This window comes from Ceratotherium simum, chromosome 1 (genome assembly GCF_057802395.1).
Source record: "Ceratotherium simum simum isolate JZ-2026a chromosome 1, ASM5780239v1, whole genome shotgun sequence".
NCBI classification, from domain to species: domain Eukaryota; kingdom Metazoa; phylum Chordata; class Mammalia; order Perissodactyla; family Rhinocerotidae; genus Ceratotherium; species Ceratotherium simum.
This window is the reverse complement of record NC_141900.1, coordinates 21,979,863-21,998,377: the sequence shown is the minus strand read 5'-3', so window position 1 is coordinate 21,998,377 and position 18,515 is coordinate 21,979,863. Positions and strand designations below refer to the sequence as shown.

The 18,515-nt window shown below is 39.1% G+C and overlaps 2 protein-coding genes across 7 annotated transcripts in view; one reads left to right on the top strand and one right to left on the bottom strand.

Moving 5' to 3' along the window:
- The window catches only part of ARMC10 (armadillo repeat containing 10), a 31,876-nt gene extending 27,146 nt beyond the window's left edge, over nucleotides 1-4,730 (top strand). For both annotated transcript variants that reach the window (XM_087442458.1, XM_014794453.2), the window contains 2 exons: nucleotides 2,595-2,666; nucleotides 3,590-4,730. In XM_087442458.1, coding sequence (XP_087298584.1) covers nucleotides 2,595-2,666; nucleotides 3,590-3,841 — 324 coding nt within the window. In that variant the 3' untranslated portion in view covers nucleotides 3,842-4,730. The remainder of the gene's footprint in view (nucleotides 1-2,594; nucleotides 2,667-3,589) is intronic.
- A 15-nt stretch (nucleotides 4,731-4,745) lies between these two features.
- Nucleotides 4,746-18,515, bottom strand: part of NAPEPLD (N-acyl phosphatidylethanolamine phospholipase D) — a 40,161-nt gene continuing 26,391 nt past the window's right edge. For all 5 annotated transcript variants that reach the window (XM_087442382.1, XM_087442325.1, XM_087442175.1 and 2 more), the window contains exons 3-5: nucleotides 17,350-17,996; nucleotides 12,982-13,096; nucleotides 4,746-8,435 (exon numbers count right to left, since the gene is read on the bottom strand). In XM_087442382.1, the coding sequence (XP_087298508.1) occupies nucleotides 8,316-8,435; nucleotides 12,982-13,096; nucleotides 17,350-17,996 (882 nt within the window). In that variant the 3' untranslated portion in view covers nucleotides 4,746-8,315. The remainder of the gene's footprint in view (nucleotides 8,436-12,981; nucleotides 13,097-17,349; nucleotides 17,997-18,515) is intronic.

Genomic DNA, 18,515 nt, shown 5'->3' with positions numbered 1-18,515 from the left:
CTGCCTTTCTCTGCAGCCACCTTACCCAGAGCCTCAGAGGAATGCTGAGTTCAGAGCACGGCGAGGCTGGCCTTGGGGCTGTATAGATCTGTCTCAGACATGGTCTATGTTTTAATACATTTTATGACTTCTTAAAGGGTGACTCATACCACAATAGCATGTTCTATTTTTGTTTTGTTTTTCCATTTATATTGCCTAGTATGGTATTTCTGGGATAGAGAATTTGCTTTTTTCGTCTGTCTGGGAAACCTACCCATCAGTTTTAACATTGTTTCTACATAAAAAAATGCGTTGAAAAATGCGTTGAAAGTTCCAACTTGCAGATGAACTTTTGGATACTAATCCATTTGTTAGTGGGAAAATGCATCCGTTTTAGATATTTTCTTAGTAAATAACCACCAAAATGACTTTTTAAAAAATCTTATTTTTAATAAGTGATCTCACTGTACTGTAATAATCTTTTGGGTACAACACGGATTCACAACTAAATACAAGTAGTGGAAGATTAATGTTAATAAATCTGTGTTTGCTACGTCTGCAGTGAGAGCAAAGAAAACTGAGTTAAGTGTCCTGGAGTCACCACAAGGTGGCGCATGTGACAAGAGAAAAACGGGACTTAATATGGTTTCAAACCAAAATACATACGGCTGTTTAATCTATAGTTGTACTCTTAACTTTATATATTTTTTCCTCACATTTAACTGCCTTCTATAGAGCATACCAACATGGAATTTTAGTTCAGGAGACTAGCTATTGCCGTTACTATTCCCTGGTTGTAAACCCGCCCTCATTGACTACTAGCGGGCCTTTTAGATTTTAGTGACTTCATCCCGGCTTGTTTCATAGGTTCAGGACCATCCTATTTCATAACTCTTGTCCCTGTTTTCTTAATCAAAACTTCATTGACGTTGGAGACAGTGTTTATACCTAACAATTATTCTTGGTGTTGCTGACAGCCAGTCAGGCCAGACTAGATCTGACTGTGACCTCCAGAGAGTGTGCTAAAGCAAGGTCAGAAGTCGGCTTGCCTCTTACTTTAAGAGGCAATGATTTAAAATGGATGTTTGTCGCCACTGGTTTCCGCTGGGGAGTGGGATGGGCAGATAGGATGGTGGCTTTTGTTTTTACCTTGTTCCCTTCTGCACTGTTTGAAATTTATCATGCCCATGTATTAATTTTATAAATATTTTTTAAATAGTTGATAAAACAATAAAATTAAGCAAAGCCTTATATCCTCTTTATATCATGTACATACAACATGATCAGAGGAATATGTGAGTATATAGAATATGTGTATACAGACCAGAAAGAAAACACCAAAACTTAATAGTGATCATTTCTGGTCGTGGAAATATGGGTGAGTTTCCTTTTCCTTTGTGCTTTTCTATAGTTTTAAAAAAAAAAAATGTTCTGGGCCGGCCCCGTGGCTTAGCAGTTGGGTGCGCATGCTCCACTACTGGCGGCCCAGGTTCGGATCCCGGGCGAGCACCGACGCGCCGCTTCTCCGGTCATGCTGAGGCCGCGTCCCACATACAGCAACTAGAAGGATGTGCAGCTATGACATACAACTATCTACTGGGGCTTTGGGGAGAAAAAGGGAAAAAAAGGAGGAGGATTGGCAATGGATGTTAGCTCAGAGTCGGTCTTCCTCAGCAAAAAAAAAGAGGATGATTAGCGTGGATGTTAGCTCAGGGCTGATCTTCCTCACAAGAAAACAACAAAAAAATGTTCTATGGTAAACACAAAATGCCCTTGTAATCAAAAAAAGCTTTATAAAATGGAGATCAGGGTTCCTTCCCAGGTCTGGTGAGAGCACATCTGTCACCTTTTCCTGACTTCAGAACCCCCTTTCTACTCCCCACTTTCTGTATCTTCTAGAAAGTATAGTTTTACATGACCTTTGTTTTAGAAGAGGAATTCTACTTGAATGTTTTTATTACTGAATTTTCAGTTATAAGTGATAAGAATGCCAATATTTTAGCTAGTCAGCAATAAGTTAACATTTGCTGATTATTTATCACTGCCTATTTGAATGATTGTAAAACATTTTTCACTTAAAAAAGCATACTAAAAGATTGATAGTAACATACTAAAAAGAAAAGGCCCATATTGTTATTTATTTAGTCTTGGTAACCAAACTGTTCCAAAATTTTCATACTTTAAGTAGAAATAACCTGAGCTTTGAGAGATTCCTTTTTTTGTTCCAGAGATCCTAGTTCACTGAGCAGTGATCATCAAAAAGATCATTTATATAACACATGTTAAGCTTACCATGTGTTAGGTGTGTGTGGTGGGGGGTGGATAGTGAAGACATTTACAGTATTCTCCCTGTCTCCGGAACAGCATAATTGGAAAAATAAGATTTAAATAGCACTGCTGTGTGGTGAGTGCTCTGAGAGTGGTGCCCAGTTGGATAAGAGTTCAGAAACAGCCCTTCTAAGATGAATTGAGAAGCTTCTGGGGGCAGAGAGTTCGAGCCAGACCCTGAAGCATAGGCAGGACTTTAAAATGTGGGAGTGGTGAGAGGCCAGTTGCCAGGGAGAGAAAATTCATGCTTGCTGGTGTCAAATAAACCAATATTATTCTTATTTCAGGTTCAAGTTTTGAAACTGCTTTTGAATTTGTCTGAAAATCCCGCCATGGCAGAAGGACTACTTGGTGCCCAAGTAAATAGCTTACATATTTGTTTTGTAAATATACAGATATATAGATTTGGACAGATAGATCTGGAAAGATTTTTCCCAAAATGTTAACAGGGATTATCTCTGGGGAGCAATATTAAAGGAGGTTTTTTTGGTTCTTTTTGTTTATATGAATTTCCTGAATTTTCTGTAATGAGCATATTTTACTTTTAAAAACCATTTTTGAAAAGTTCTCCCTAGTAACAACAAATTATAATGTTTCTGTCTCTAGCCAATTTGGGGTACACTTGTGTCAGTACATCTTTTATACATGACCTGTTTGTATTCACAGGTATCTTAGTATCCCCAGAAACACTAGCATTTATTGAGTTACCAGTATGAGCCAGATGCTGGGCTGAGTGCCAAGATCCCCCAGCAAGTGCAGCGCGACGTGGTGCTGTGCTCGTGGAGCTTACAGTCTGGGGAGAAGACACAAAAACATGTAACAGGCGAACAAGATAACTAAAAGCTGTGACAGGTCCCAAAGGAAGCACAGGAGGTGCTGAGGTGGAATGGACCTTGGCTCCTGTAGAAAGGGGCCCCGTAGTCTTCATCTGCTCATCCTCGTGCCCCGCAGCGTGCGTGTGCAGTAAATGTTTGACTGGGGAATTAACGAGTTCCCATGAAGACGGGATGATGGATCTTAAAGAGGAAATGGATGTTTTCCCAAATGACTACATTCTAGGATTCCAAGAAAATAGTATTCTTCAGTTAAAACACAAAAAAAACCCTTTCTTTCATTAGTATACTGTAAGGGTGCATAGGATTTTACATTTATGTTATGCGTCTTGGGGATAACTTTCTATGACAAGATTTAAAAAAATGGATTCAATGCAGTTTTAAAATGTGAAAATATATGTGAAAAATGTTTTCGTTATTAAAATAATACTCATTGTTTCCTATTTCAGGTGGATTCATCATTCCTTTCCCTTTATGACAGCCACGTGGCAAAGGAGATTCTTCTTCGAGTTCTTACATTATTTCAGAATATAAATAACTGCCTCGAAAAGGAAGGCCACTTAGCTGTTCAGCCTACTTTCACTAAAGGTTCACTGTTTTTCCTGTTATATGGAGAAGAATGTGCCCAGAAAATGAGAGCTTTACTGTATCACCATGATGCAGACGTGAAGGAAAAGGTAACAATAATCCCCAAATCCTAAGTGGTTGGTCATATTTTTCCTAAGAGTGACACAGTCCAGACGTAATGCACATAAAACTTATTTTTCAACTTCCTTACAAAGGGATTCTTTCAGCTGCCAAGTGTAAACAGTAAATGTCATGTTTCATAATTAACACAGCTCTAACTTGCCATCATGGTCTTTTGGTTTATTTTAGACCATTTTATTGATACTAAATGAATATGAGCTTGTTCTGAAACTTTTTTTTTTCTATTATCTATTTGCTGAAATACTTCAGTTATTTCCTCCACATGACGTGACTGTGACCTTTTTATGTGTAAGCCACCCTTCTGCTGTTTGAAGGGATCTGCAGTCACTCCGTGGAGACAGCAGTAGTCTGTGACTGACGAGTTATGTCAGAACCGCCACAGGAAGGACCTTGTTCTTTCAGTAGCGACGAGATCCTGAGCTCTCGAGTCCACCTGCCAGCCCAGACACACTGCTTTCAGAAGTCTGTTCTAATCATGAGAATCTTTTCTAGTCAATGAAAACTGTAAACTTTTAGGGAAATGTTTCCTAGTACTCACCCACTCCCTTTCACTGTGCCAGGATGTAAAGATGTTATGTATAAACTACCAGGATCAATCAAAGTGTCCATCCATAGGCAACTGGCTAAATCAATTATCTAGTCTTAGAAGAATGAAGCAGGTCTGAATGTGCTGATGTGGAAAGACATCCATGAAATATGGATGTCCTTTTTAAATGAAAAATGTTTATGCTTATATTTGGACACAACACTTCTGGAATGATACTCAAACTCCTGGGAGTGGGGAAATGACTTCTCTATGTATACCTTCTACTGTTTGAATTTTTTACTGTGAGCATAAATTTTATAATTTTTTAAAATAAAAAAAAACAACTTACAAGATTATACATATTTTCTCCCCTTGATACTTTATTCATCAATTTTTATCCATATTTCACTTGTCTAAAATTACAATATATGAAAATTTCTCAGCTACTGTCTTTCATAATAGTATTTTTATTCTATAAGTTTACTATAACAACTTATTGATATATTTGAATTCAGCCAGGTTTTATAATATTCAAGTTCATAACTGCCACCATGCTTGGCATTAAGTAAATCACTGTGCAAGTAGAAGCTTTCCTACTCGTGTATTTAAGGCAAAGCTTTAAGACTACTTTAAATTTCATTTGTAAATAAATGGATTTCCATAGGAAGCCACAAATCCTCAAACAGAAAAATTCATGTATTCTCAAGGTTATCCTGATACAGAAATCAAACCTGGAAGAAATATTTTTACGACAGAAAAAGGATTCAGTATTAGGGTGAAAACATGGAAATACCCAATTGGCTACAAGAGTAATGTACATATGATGGCTAAGAATAATATTTTATTTATCAGTGATGCAAACATAAGTATTAATTCCCTGGAAGGCATATTTCTTTATAACAGTTTTTTTTAAATCTGCCTTGTTATTTAATGAAAATATATATTCAGGATGTGCACACATTAAAAACTAGGATTTGGTTTCAATGTGCTGTATTCTAAAACTGCCTCTTTTCCTCTATTATTAGTTTGAATAAATAATCACATTTGCTGGGAATCAGAGCATTGAGTCTGAAATGTCAAAATGCTAGAGAAAAAGGGGAGCCATTTTTAACTACTCAGAATTACATGGTGAAAATGCAAAAGTAGGTCTTTATCTTTGAAGGTCATGGCACATCTTTGCTTTTATTAGGTGGGATTTCTCCTAATTAGTGATTCTCCCCTCTTAGGCAATGAGCAATAACAAAGTCCTCATTGGAGAGAGGGAAACTGCAATAAAATCTCACATATTGGTATGGATGCTAGCCAATCAAAAAGGAAAATGAAATTGACTTAGAAGATAAAACAGATTAAAAGGTATTATGACATATGTTAAACTGAGTAGAGGGAAGAGAATAGATTTGTCTTATTTTTCAAAATTTGTTTTTGCTTTGCACGTAAACCCTCCAAAATGTACATAAGTGAAAAGTAAAATGGGAACCACTCAATAGAGTGAGATTCTATAAGGAGACAGGAAGATCAGTGTACTTCATAATGAATAAAACATCAAAGTGGAAAGAATATGAATGGTAATAAAAATTAGAGCTTGTGAGGAGGCCTAGAAAAATGAGGCAGGCCCAATTAAGTGGAGCTAGAACATAGTGCTTCGAGACCCTCAGTTAACAGTACACTTGAATACAAAAATAACGTTAAGGCCGTTCATGGAGAAGAAATAATTAAGCAAGACGTACTTGACCTGCTTCGTGAGCAGAAGGAAGAGATGAATTTTCAATTCGGTGTGCAACAGCAAGGAAGGTGACCACAAGAACATTGGCTGGTACTAGGGCAACACACCTCCAAGGTAATTCACCATAAACCTAACATCCTGATTCATGTCTGCTTGCTCAATATTCCTTTGAAGTGAAAAAGTTTATGCTTGTTCAGTTTTTTTTCCTGAAGGTTTATTTTATTTTATGGGGAAATTTTTTGTGCTTTAGTGCCCCAAAATCACATACATTGTATATACACACACTACATACACATTTCCCCTTGACTGATTTGCATCTTTATAGATAAAAATGCTAAATTTTGATAGAGATCATTTACATTTATTTTGGCTGTTACTCTCCAAATTTACAAAATGAGTGAGATAAAGCTGTTAGTTCTCACTGTTTGGTGTCCTAATATATATGCTTAAATCTACAGCAGGAATACTCCATTATCAAAAGCATTAGCCTAGTTTCAGCTGTCAAATCTACCGAACTGTATATTAGGCAGTGATATCTTAAATTATTTTCTCATATTTTTGAAGTTCTTTTTTTGTTTTTTTTTTTTAAAGATTTTATTTATTCAGTTTTTTCCCCCCAAAGCCCCAGTAGATAGTTGTATGTCATAGGTTCACATCCTTCTAGTTGCTGTACGTGGGACTCGGCCTCACGTTGGACGGAGAAGTGGTGCCTCGGGGCACTCCCGGGATCCGAACCCGGGCCGCCAGCATCAGAGCGCGCGCACTTAACCGCTAAGCCACGGAGCCGGCCCATCTTTTTTTGTTTTTTAAAAAAAGTCACTATTTAGTCACATTTTTTGGAGGTAGGTCAACATTATCCTCGTTGCACATGAGGAAACTGAGGCACAGTGAACATAGGTGACTTGTTTCAGGGAACACAGAAAATCCATAATGGAAGCAGGATTAAAGTTCAGATTAAGTGGCTAACATGTGCTGTGCATATATATATGTGCCATAGAGCACTGACTGCCTGGGTAGCGTTTGGTGTGGAAAAACCTATTTTGATTATTTTACGTAAATAAAGTTTATTTCACTGAGACTGGGGATGAGGAACATAGAACAGGCCTCTAACGTACCGAATCAGCTCTCTCACTTAGGAGGGTGCAGAGTAATCAAGGGACTGCAGAGCCCGTGTAGGACAGAAACTCAGGTCAGCTGATTTCCCAGAATCACCATCTTTTTTTTTTACTACTAGCGTTCCACACTGGCTTAATAAAAGAATCATGCTTAGGGGTCATTTAATATAAAAATATAAGACATTTGAATCATGTAAAACATAAAATATTTGTAGATCTCATTGATATATTTAGAGCTAAGAAACCAGATGAGAAAATGGTATATAGAGACAATAAAGTTTAATTCAAAGTATATGGTCTATTAACACTTAAGATCTGCATTTATCTTTGTAAAATATTTCCTTGCAGCTATATTTGTGCTTAGCAGATCTGACTTTTAGATTAAAAATAGAAAATTGCATAAATTATTTTCTCATAGCATACTCTTTCTCTTCCTCTGCCCAGCTCAGAGTGCTTTTGATTTAGGGATTATAGACATGCAATAGAATAAACTGTTCCCCTCTTTTAAAAAATTAAGTCTTTAAAAATAACTTAGCCCAAACTCCTGTATTTTTATGCTTAAAAAAAATAAATCACTTAACATTTGGCACACAAACTAACCTTGATAGAGCAAGAGCTGCTATAAGCACTTGAGCATCAATTTCATCATTTACTCTAATGTGAATATAAGAAGTGTTGATATGTGCAGGCCTCTGACAAAAATCTAGGTAGGTAGACAGCCTTGACTCCCCTTGTAGAAGGCCCTTAAGAACAGAAGAACAGAAATGAGTCTTTAAAATCAGTTTTTCATAACCTCAAAATTCTACCACTAAAGTATAATGCTTTAGTAAAAAAAAAAAAAAAAAATCCCACTGCAATGCTTGTACTACAGACATGATTTAAAATCCATAGCAGCCAATTGGTTACTTAAATGACCCACCCCTGAACTCTTGTTTGTATGAACTGGCAATCATATTAGTAAGCAAGTTATTACACAAAACATAAAACACAAACTTGTAGAAGTCGTTTCCAAATTTGAAAAATCATATTCATGAATTTCTTAGTCTTTCAAAGATATATCAGATGATGCCTTTTTCATTAAAAGATCCTGTGCTCATATTTATTCAGTTTTCAACAGTATTAAGGTATCTTGATTCTCCATGCTTCAAGACAAAAAAATCTTCGGTCTTAAGTCCATATCTTTCTAGAGCCTCACTCAGTTTCACTGGAGGCTCTAAGTAATGCTGGCAAAGGGCAGAGAGGGAAAAAAAAGGGAAAAAGATTAACCATACATATATTTGGGAGATATTTCAAATAGGAGTTCAAACTAAAATAACGAACATATGCCTACTTAAAATAATGCCCTTTCTTTTCATTGAAGCATTAGCAAATGAGTCAATCACATTTTATAATATATATTAATTGTTAAGTCAATAGAAATGTCATACTTATCAATCTACCCAAACACCATGTATGTCAAATTTGGTGCCAACTTAGATTAAACATCATTAGATTGCATGAAATCTAATCACTATTTCCCTACATGAAATTCCAATCTAAATGGAATCAGTAATCTTCGCCCAGCTGGCCCAGTTGGTAGAGCATGGGACTCTTATTTTTTTATTTTTTGTGAGGAAGACTGGCCCTGGGCTAACATCCATGCCCATCTTCCTCTACTTTATATGGGGCGCCGCCACAGCACGGCTTGACAAGCGGTGCGTCGGTGCACGCCCGGGATCTGAACCTGTGAACCCCGGGCCACCACAGCAGAGCACACCCTTAACCACTACACCACCAGGCTGGCCCTGAGCATGAGACTCTTAAATGGAATCAATGCCAAAGATGACATTAGAGAATTAAATGTTACCAATATTTTTGAGGAAGATAGAAACAGATTATAAATGAGAGAGAGTGTGTGTGTGTGTAAGCAGATGCTAGAGAAAATATTCTTGCCTGGAGAAAGGTTGTTATCCTCAAACCCCTAGCCAGATATCAACATGGTGGTCTAGAGTGAAACAGGGACCTCGAGAACAGATAGGCTAGGTGGAATTTCCCCACCTTTTCAAAAAAAAAAAAGTGAAGGCAGCACACTGTTGCAGAATGTTTCAACGTTCTCAAATGTTTTCCAGATAAATTGAAACCATTTGAATGTGTTGTTCTTACTGAATAAAATAGTTAAATTAAAAGGTATAAAAGGTAAATCATTTCATTACTTATTTCTCTTTTGGTCTAAATCTTTATATTGTATAATAGCTATTTTTTCCTTTATTCAAGGGTTTTTTTCCCCCAATTTCAATTAGCAAAGCTGTAAAATGCAGAAGTACAAAGCAGGAATAAAAATCACACAGTCTGAGCTAATCACCAGCGGTAAGTCTGCTTTTACCCTTCATGCAACAAGTATCTTGAGCACCTGTACAGACCAGCCAGGCCAGTGAACCCAGCAGAAACCCTTGCTTCCTGGAGTTTACGTCCTAATGCAGAAACAGATAAGAAGTGAATAAATAAGAAAATAGACAGTATCTGAGTGGTTGATAGGTTCTGGGGGGCAAACTGAGGGGGATGATAAGTGTGGGGGATGGAGGTTTAATTTTAAATACAACAGTCTAAGAAATCCTTTTTGAGAAGGTGATATGTGAACAACGACCTGATGGCACAAGGCTTTGTAGGCGATTGTGAATTGACTTTGACTCAGTGTGATGGGAAGCTACCAGGTCACTCTGGCAGAGGAGCGTCATGATCTGATTCAAGGTGTAAAGGTCACTGCCCTCTGCAGTGTTGCAAACAGACTGTACCGGGCAGAGTGGGAGCAGTGAAGGTGGTAAGACATGGTCCAAGTCTGAATATCATCTGAAACCTGAGCTGTGGGGAAAAACTGGATGGAGGACATGAGAGAAAGGAAGTCAAGGTTTTGGCCTGAGTAACTTGGAAGGAGGGAGTTGCCATTTACTGAGATGTAAGAGAAACAAGTTTGAGGGAAGATGAAGTTTGGTTTTGGACTTCAGTTCACCTAATGGACATGCAAGTGGAAATATAAATGTGGATTACAGGGGCAAAACCTGAGCTAGAGAGCTACAGCGGAGAGATGGTATTTAAAGCCAAAAGCAGATGAGATCCCCAAGGGAGTAACCAAATAGAGAAAAGACCTCCATGGACTGAGTCCTAAGGTACTCACTGTTGAGAGGGAGTGGAGATGAGGAACTAGCGGCAGAGACTAAGAAGGGACAGCCAGTGATGTACTAGGAAAACCAGCAAAGTTTTCTGGCTTAAAATGCACAGGTTTGCCAGCAGTATTGGCCACACACGGGTCTTTTCTCCCACCTTGTTCACTTCTAGGTTTATAGCTATGTTTAGAAGGTCAGGGATGCCTTTCTACTGAGTGCTGAATAACTTAGGTTTTAACATTGGTTAGCACACTGGTTACCCAGTATTCCTAGAGATAACCACTTATTAATGGATTAGTTGATAACAGGAATCTACTTTTAGTCTTTTTTTTGCATATAGGCAATCGATAATATATCACCAATAAAATGTAACTTTAAATAGCCTAAGTCAAGAAATTTCCCTTGTAAAATTATTTTAGTTTGAGATTTCAAAATGATGAAATTCTTTCCCACTGAAAAAGAACTTGTTTTGTTAAATTCTTTTTCCCCCATGTTCTGCAAGTCTTGGCCAACAGGACACTTACACAATCACCCTACACGAGTGATTTATTTGCTAGGCTGTAATTTTAGTTATAGGCTATAACTTGGTGTGGATTTTGATGTTGCAGTATCTTGCTGAGTTTCTTCATAGGTCAATCCTTGGCTGTTTCAACCACCTAGAAGATAAACCTAGAAGCAGGCAAGAAAACCTTCTGAGTGACCGATGGCTGTCTCAGGGTGCACGCACTTTAGTCCTGCAACGGAGATAAAAATGCCCCAGAGCCGTGCAACCAAGCAACTATGTATAAAGAAGACAGCAGATTAAGATAAACGAGAGTAAGTGGTAAAGGCAGAGGTTCCCGCGCTCTGGATCCGTGAAGGGCCAGGCAAACACCACCAGACAACTCAGAAGTTCCCTTTTAAAGGGTCACTGTTTCATGATCTACTCCAATAGAATATATTCAAAATAAAGACCCTGGGCATTTAAAAAGTTAACATATATAATGCCTGAAATTTATTTCCGCCAAAACTAGTGAGTAGTTTTAAGTGCTTAAATACATCATCTAGGAAATTCACTCATCATTCCCTAGATAAATTAGATGTTGCTATATGCACAATTTTAAAGTGTTGCCGGGCCAGCCCCGTGGCTTAGTGGTTAAGTGTGCGCGCTCTGCTGCTGGCGGCCCGGGTTCGGATCCCGGGCGCGCACTGACGCACCGCAGCGAGGCTGCGTCCCACATACAGCAACTAGAAGGATGTGCACCTATGACATACAACTATCTACTGGGCAAAAGATAGTTGGGGGAAAAAGAAAAATAAAATTATAAAAAAAAAAAATAAAGTGTTGCCAAGTTAAGGACATCCTTAATCTGCTTATAGTATAGTAAGCAGCTATTATAACTAGTTATATGCAAATCATTTTAAAGTGTTCACAAATCATAGGCTTAACATCCTCCCCAAGAATTCCATCTATTTTATAATTTAACAAACTCATAGTTGTCAGGTTTATGCAACTAATGTCAAAATGTGAATAAATTCCAAATTGCTAAGACTAAATGAGTTTTTATTATGTGTTTCATTAACAAATAAAGGTAGAGGTTATATTTCTAACAAGAATGATTCTTGAAGTCTGAGTACCACAGTAACCCTTGAAGACTGAGGTTTTCTATCCTCATCTTCCCCATCTCAGTAAAGAACACAACCATCTTCCCAATTACTCAAGTTAAAAATCTAGGAGTCATCTTTGATTCTTCTCTTGCACAGGTTTAATAAAATACTATTACTTCATCTAAGTCGCTGGTGTCTATATATGGAACATATATCTATACATGTGGAATAAGAAATTGCCACCAAATATAGCGGTATACCAGCGGAAATCAGTATCAAACTTCCCCATCCTCCAAATACACACACATACTCGTATTCTCATTCATCCTCCTTACCCCCGTGTTCATTTCATTCTGTCGCCCAACAGTGTGGCTCAGGATTGCTGCATCATGGGATAGGAATTTTGATTGGAGGGAACAGAGAGTAGGCAGCCAGAAATAGGACCGAGAGGGGGAGTGCTTAAAACAGCATGAAAACACAGGGTTCCTGCAGAGAGGCCCTGGGGCAGGGAAGATGCCACACAAAGCAAAGGAGAAGCCAAGTTCAACCATCTGTTTCTAAATTTCTCCTCTTGAAATGCCAAGTTCAAATGTCACCTCTTACATGAAGCTCTCCCTGATCCCTCTAGTCAGTAAGTCTCTGACTCTGAGACCACTTTATCTGTCCCACCTTACCTCTTTCAACACCTGTTTTAGTTATTATGTACATGTCATATCTTCAGCTAGAACAATAGCCTTGAGAGGGAAGACATGATGGTTCATTTTTCTCTTTCCCAAGACTACACATATTTTTGGTTATGTAAACACGCTTCATTAACTACAGAAATAAGCCAGAAGAACAGCATGCAATGAGGTTTTCTTTCACTGTATGAATACTGTTTTACTAATTAATATGATTTACCACCCTAATTCACGTGATGACTGATGACTGCAGGTTCTGATTCCAGTTTGGTCTCTGACCACACTGCAGGGTATGGTGATGCCTGAGTCCTATCACAAGTCAAACACACAACCAAAGTTATTGTTATCACCCTCAAACTTACCTCATTTGCTAAGGCAAAAGTTCCCCAGTGAATTGCCACAGATTTCTTTGCTTGAACATCAATGTGAATCCTTACAGCTTCTTCGGGGTCCACATGCTGGTATTTCATAAACCACCTGATGAAACACAGCAACTTATTAATTCTGGCCTCTGAACTATACACTAAATTCTAATGACTGCTTCATCTAATCAACCTTTAAGATTCTGCACAGGAATAAATCACAGTAGGCAAAACCATCTCCCTTGAGTCCACTTTTCTGCTTGTAAAAAATAAGCAAAGTTGGGCTGGCCCCGTGGCACAGCGGTTAAGTGCACGCGCTCTGCTACTGGCAGCCCGGGTTCAGATCCCGGGCGTGCACCGACGCACCGCTTCTCTGGCCATGCTGAGGCCACGTCCCACATACAGCAACTAAAAGGATGTGCAACTATGACAGACAACTATGTACTGGGGCTTTGGGGAAGGAAAAAAAGGAGGAGGATTGGCAATAGATGTTAGCTCAGAGCCGGTCTTCCTCAGCAAAAAGAGGAGGATTGGCATGGATGTTAGCTCAGGGCTGACCTCCCTCACAAAAAAATAAATTAATTAAAAAAAAAAAGTTCACAATGTTATAAACTATTATGACATCAATAAAAACAAAAACGTACGCCATTTGCAAAAAGCAAAAACCTTTCTTGTACAAACTGCTGTACAATAGATAAGTCTCAAGCAAAAGTCCCCTTTGAATCGTAAGATTTTGTTTCACGTGTATTTTGATTTTACTGATGATTTATTCTGAAGATATGTCTATTACTTTAAAAAGTAGATATTTTGCAATCTTGGTATGAATCAAAAAAACCGAGTAATTGGTAAAGAACTAGAAACCAAAACTCCAATTGCAAAAGAACCTGAATAACTTGCCGAACAATTTTTTTAAAACTTGCTAAAACAACCAAAAATTAGTGTATGATATTTAAAGATCAGGAGCAAAAAACTCTAATTACTATTCAAGGATTTTATTTAAACACCCTACAACTGAACAGGGAGGTGTTTTGGTTTGGCCAGAAGAGCAGGTAACATGACGGGAGAGAGTGCAGAAACACTGAAAGGCTGCCTAATGCCCTGGAAAGAACAGGACTCCGGAGGCTGAGGGCCTGGTGTGAATCCCAGCTCTGCCAATTCCTGAGAATGCCTTTGGAAAGTCACTTCAGATTCTCTGAGCTTCCATTTGCTTGTCTGTGAAATAGAAATTATGCCCACCTTGTGAGGGTGTTGTGAGGATTAAACAAGACAAAGTTTATTGAAAGTACCAAGCACAGCACCTACTTCATGGAATTCTCCCAAAAGAGTAAAGAGCTGACAAAACCAACACTTTCAGGAGAAAGAATTCTTTCTGATAAAAAGGGAGAAGTGTACTGCCTACAGGCAAATCCTTGACTTTCCCAGCCATCAGTTAAGAAGAGGAGAAACAAGGCTGTCTTCACACTATTTATCTCCCAGGTCTGCCCTGCCAGCTGATGCTGCAGTGAAGGCTGGTGGATGTGGACTCAGCACAGGGGCTTCCGCACTCTACGGAACACATCTCGGAGAAGTTCATCCGTCTGCAAGAGCTAGAGGGCGTTACTCACTGTTAGGAGTTGCCAGGCCCCCGGGAGCCTAGAAACAAAGCCGCTGTGTTCTAATCAGCAGATTAGAGCAGCACTGTTCTGCCACATCTCCTGACACTCAGAATTCAGGGCAAGATGAAAACAGTTTTTGGTGTTTCTCTGTACTGATTTTTTTTAACTCTGCTGCAAATCAAAGAGATAGAAATACTCCTTTCTACCCTCATGTCTATCTGAAATAAATTTAAAATTTTTACTCTGGTGTAAATTTTAAAATAAAAACTTAAAATCCTAACTGACTTGACTTGGATACAATAGGTGGTGACAGATCTCAAAAGTTAGGATGAGGAAATGCAAATCAAAACAACACTAAGATATCACCTCACGCCCGTTAGAATGGCTATAATCACCAAGACAAAAAAACAACAAATGGAGAGGCTGTGGAGAAACGGGAACCCTCACACACAGCTGGTGGGAATGCAAACTGGTGCAGCCTCTATGGAGAACGGTATGGAGATTCCTCAAAAAATTAAAAATAGAAATACGCTATGATCCAGCTATCCCACTACTGGGAATCTATCCAGTGAACCTGAAATCAACAATCCAAAGAGGCTTATGCACCCCTATGCTCATTGCAGCATTGTTCACTATAGCCAAGAAGTGGAAGCAACCCAAGTGTCCCTTGACTGATGATTGGATCAAGAAGATGTGGTATATATATACAATGGAATACTACTCAGCCATAAAAAAAAGACAAAATTGTCCCATTTGCAACAACATGGATGGACCTGGAGGGTAAGTGAAATAAGCCAGAAAGAGAAAGACGAGCACTGCATGATCTCACTCATATGTGGAATATAAACACATGGACAGAGAAAACTGTATTGTAGTTACCAGGGGCAATGGGGGTGGGGAGTGGGCACAAGGGGTGAAGGGAGACATGTATATGGTGATGGACAAACAGTAATGTACAACCAAAATTTCACAATGTTATAAACTATTAAGACATCAATTAAAAAAAGTTAGGATGAAACATCCCAAGCATATTACTGAAAGTCATTTTTGGTGTAATCCTACATTTTTAGAGTGCTCTGAAGTTCTGTTAGTCAATTATCTCATTTCTAAAACTGTTAGTACTGACTAGAGAAATGGGTTACACAGCAGAGGCTACCCCAGTTTAACTCTCTGAGAGCAAATAACATCCTCCCCGTCCTCTCCCAGCTCAGTAACAAGACAGCTGCAAGCAGGAAGGGGGAATGGTGTGAGTGAATCTGTGTAGTTAGGCTGTACACATTATATCACATATATATGATATATATTGTTACATACAAAAATTTTCATAATTATGAACAAGAGTTTTTTTTTTTTTTTTGTGGGGAAGATCAGCCCTGAGCTAACATCCATGCTAATCCTCCTCTTTTTGTTGAGGAAGACCAGCTCTGAGCTAACATCTATTGCCAGTCCTCCTCCATTTTTTCTTCCCCAAAGCCCCAGTAGATAGTTGTATGTCATAGTTGCACATCCTTCTAGTTGCTGTATGTGGGACGCGCCCTCAGCATGGCCGGAGAAGCGGTGCGTGGCTGCGCGCCTGGGATCCGATCCCGGGCCGCCGGTAGCAGAGCGCGTGCACCTAACCGCCAAGCCACGGGGCCAGCCCCTGAACAAGAGATATTCCAAGAACACATATTGAGTAAAGATCAATTGATTTCAATTTCATATGAAACTGATTTGTAAACAAGTTGATGTTTTGAGAAGTTTCATTAGAATTCAGAATTAGAATTAAGTGGAAAAATGAAATTCAAGCACTATTATTGAGTTATAATAATTTTTTAAAATAAGGTAAAAATGTCTAGCCCCTTAAACTAGAAAAAAACATAAAGGGAGAAATAAGCATTAATAAAGATAGTGAAGAAATGGATTTGGTGAACTTAAAAGTATTACAAAATCAGATGGAAACCAGTGGTCAAATTTGCTCAGTTCATCTGTGTATTCCTATTCTTCTGCTCGTAGGGTTGCCTAAATGCTGTTCTATGTACAATTCTGTATGTATCTGTGCATGCACTTTAGAAAATAAAACATTTTTTAAATTAGCCCTTACTTTGTTCCCAGTGTTTCTTTTAACTTGTACGTATCAACCAGAGTTGACTGAAATCTAACTGAATTCTTTGAAATCACTTCTCTTTTGCTTAAATAGAGAGTATTAAGGAAAACACAGGCAGTGTTTTCCTAGGTCTTGAATGCTCATGTGACCTTTAACTGCCCTGAAGACAGGTGACAAGTATGCAGAGGTTGGAGGGCAAGTGGTGAGTAACCAACAGTGTCATCACCAGGTTAACTTAAGTCCTGACTCGAGTGGGACTAACGCCATAGGCTGGTGCCTCGATTTTCTCTGCTAGACACAGGAGAGCTATAGGACAGGGGACAGGTGCATTCCAGTCATGGGGTGGTCTCCGTGTGAAAGGAAGAACAAGGGTTAGGTTTGATTAGTGGCTGATCTGTTTAACTTTAGTCAGAATGGTATGTGAACTTCCTGCTAGGTAGAGTAATTCCTTAAACTTTGGTCCTTTTTTCTTGGTAATATACTTGATGATTCTGAATAATTATTTAACTGATATGACTATGATTAAAATATTTAAAAATGAAACAATTTTAATTGAATCTGACTCACCAACCCCCAACCAAGTCCACCATTAAAATCACAAATTATACGTATCACAAAATCATATCCACCTTAAAGTTCAGTTAACTTACTATGTCACAGGAACATTTTCTCTGAAAGTCTACATACCTTGGTTCATATGCTCCGATGGGAATAGCAGCAAGGTCAAAAGGCCCAAATCTTTTTCCTATCTCTTCAAAAGCAGGGCAATAACCAGTGTCTCCTGCAAAAAAAAATCGATTCCAAGGCCCCAAGACAGACCAGCTGCCCCACAGAACCTTGTTGTCATCCATTAGAGTCCTTTTACACCAGTGCTGGGAAGGTGTAAAGACAAAGGTGACCTTGTCATGTCCGGGGACACAGTTCTCCTCCCACCAGTCCAGCTCAATCACATTCTCACAGCCACATTTTTGCATCCAGTCAAGGAGACCCAAAGGCACAAACCATCTCAACTCATTCCCGAATCGCTCATTCAAAGCAATGACGGAACTGTAGTCCAGGTGGTCATAGTGGTTGTGGCTGATAAGGACCGCATCTATCTTGGGGAGTTCACTTATAGTGCACGGGGGCCGACGAAAACGCTTCGGACCCATGTGCTGCAACGGTGAGGCACGAGAGCTGAAGACAGGATCCGTGAGAAATATGAGCTCATCCATTTCCACCATGACCGTTGCGTGGCCCAGCCACGTGACTCGTAAGCCAGCTTCGCTCACTCCAGCTTTTTCACGGTCATCAATAAAATATGGCTTAAGCACTGGGAGTTCTTTATCAAGTTCCTATGTGTATAAAGAAAAGCAGCCAATGGGGAGAAAAGAAGTTATTAGGTCATCAGAGAACATATTTTGACCTCAATTATAGAGAAGGGCTATTTGGGGAGAACTGAAGTCATTCAATATATTTGCTGTTTTTGCTTTTCTCTTTTTTGTGTGTGTGTGAGGAATATCTGCCCTGAGCTAACATCCATGCTAATCCTCCTCTTTTTGCTGAGGAAGACCGGCTCTGAGCTAACATCTATTGGCCAATCCTCCTCCTTTTCTTTCCCCAAAGCCCCAGCAGATAATTGTCTGTCACAGTTGCACATCCTTCTAGTTGCTGTATGTGGGACACGGCCTCAGTGTGGCCGGAGAAGCGGTGCGTCGGTGCGCACCCGGGATCCGAACCCGGGCTGCCAGTAGCGGAGCGCGCGCACTTAACCACTAAGCCACGGGGCCGGCCCTTTGCTTTTCTCTTGAGAATGCATACCTAACTTCTTTCTGAATCTGACTCAATAATCATGACAGTACAGTCATGCAAGA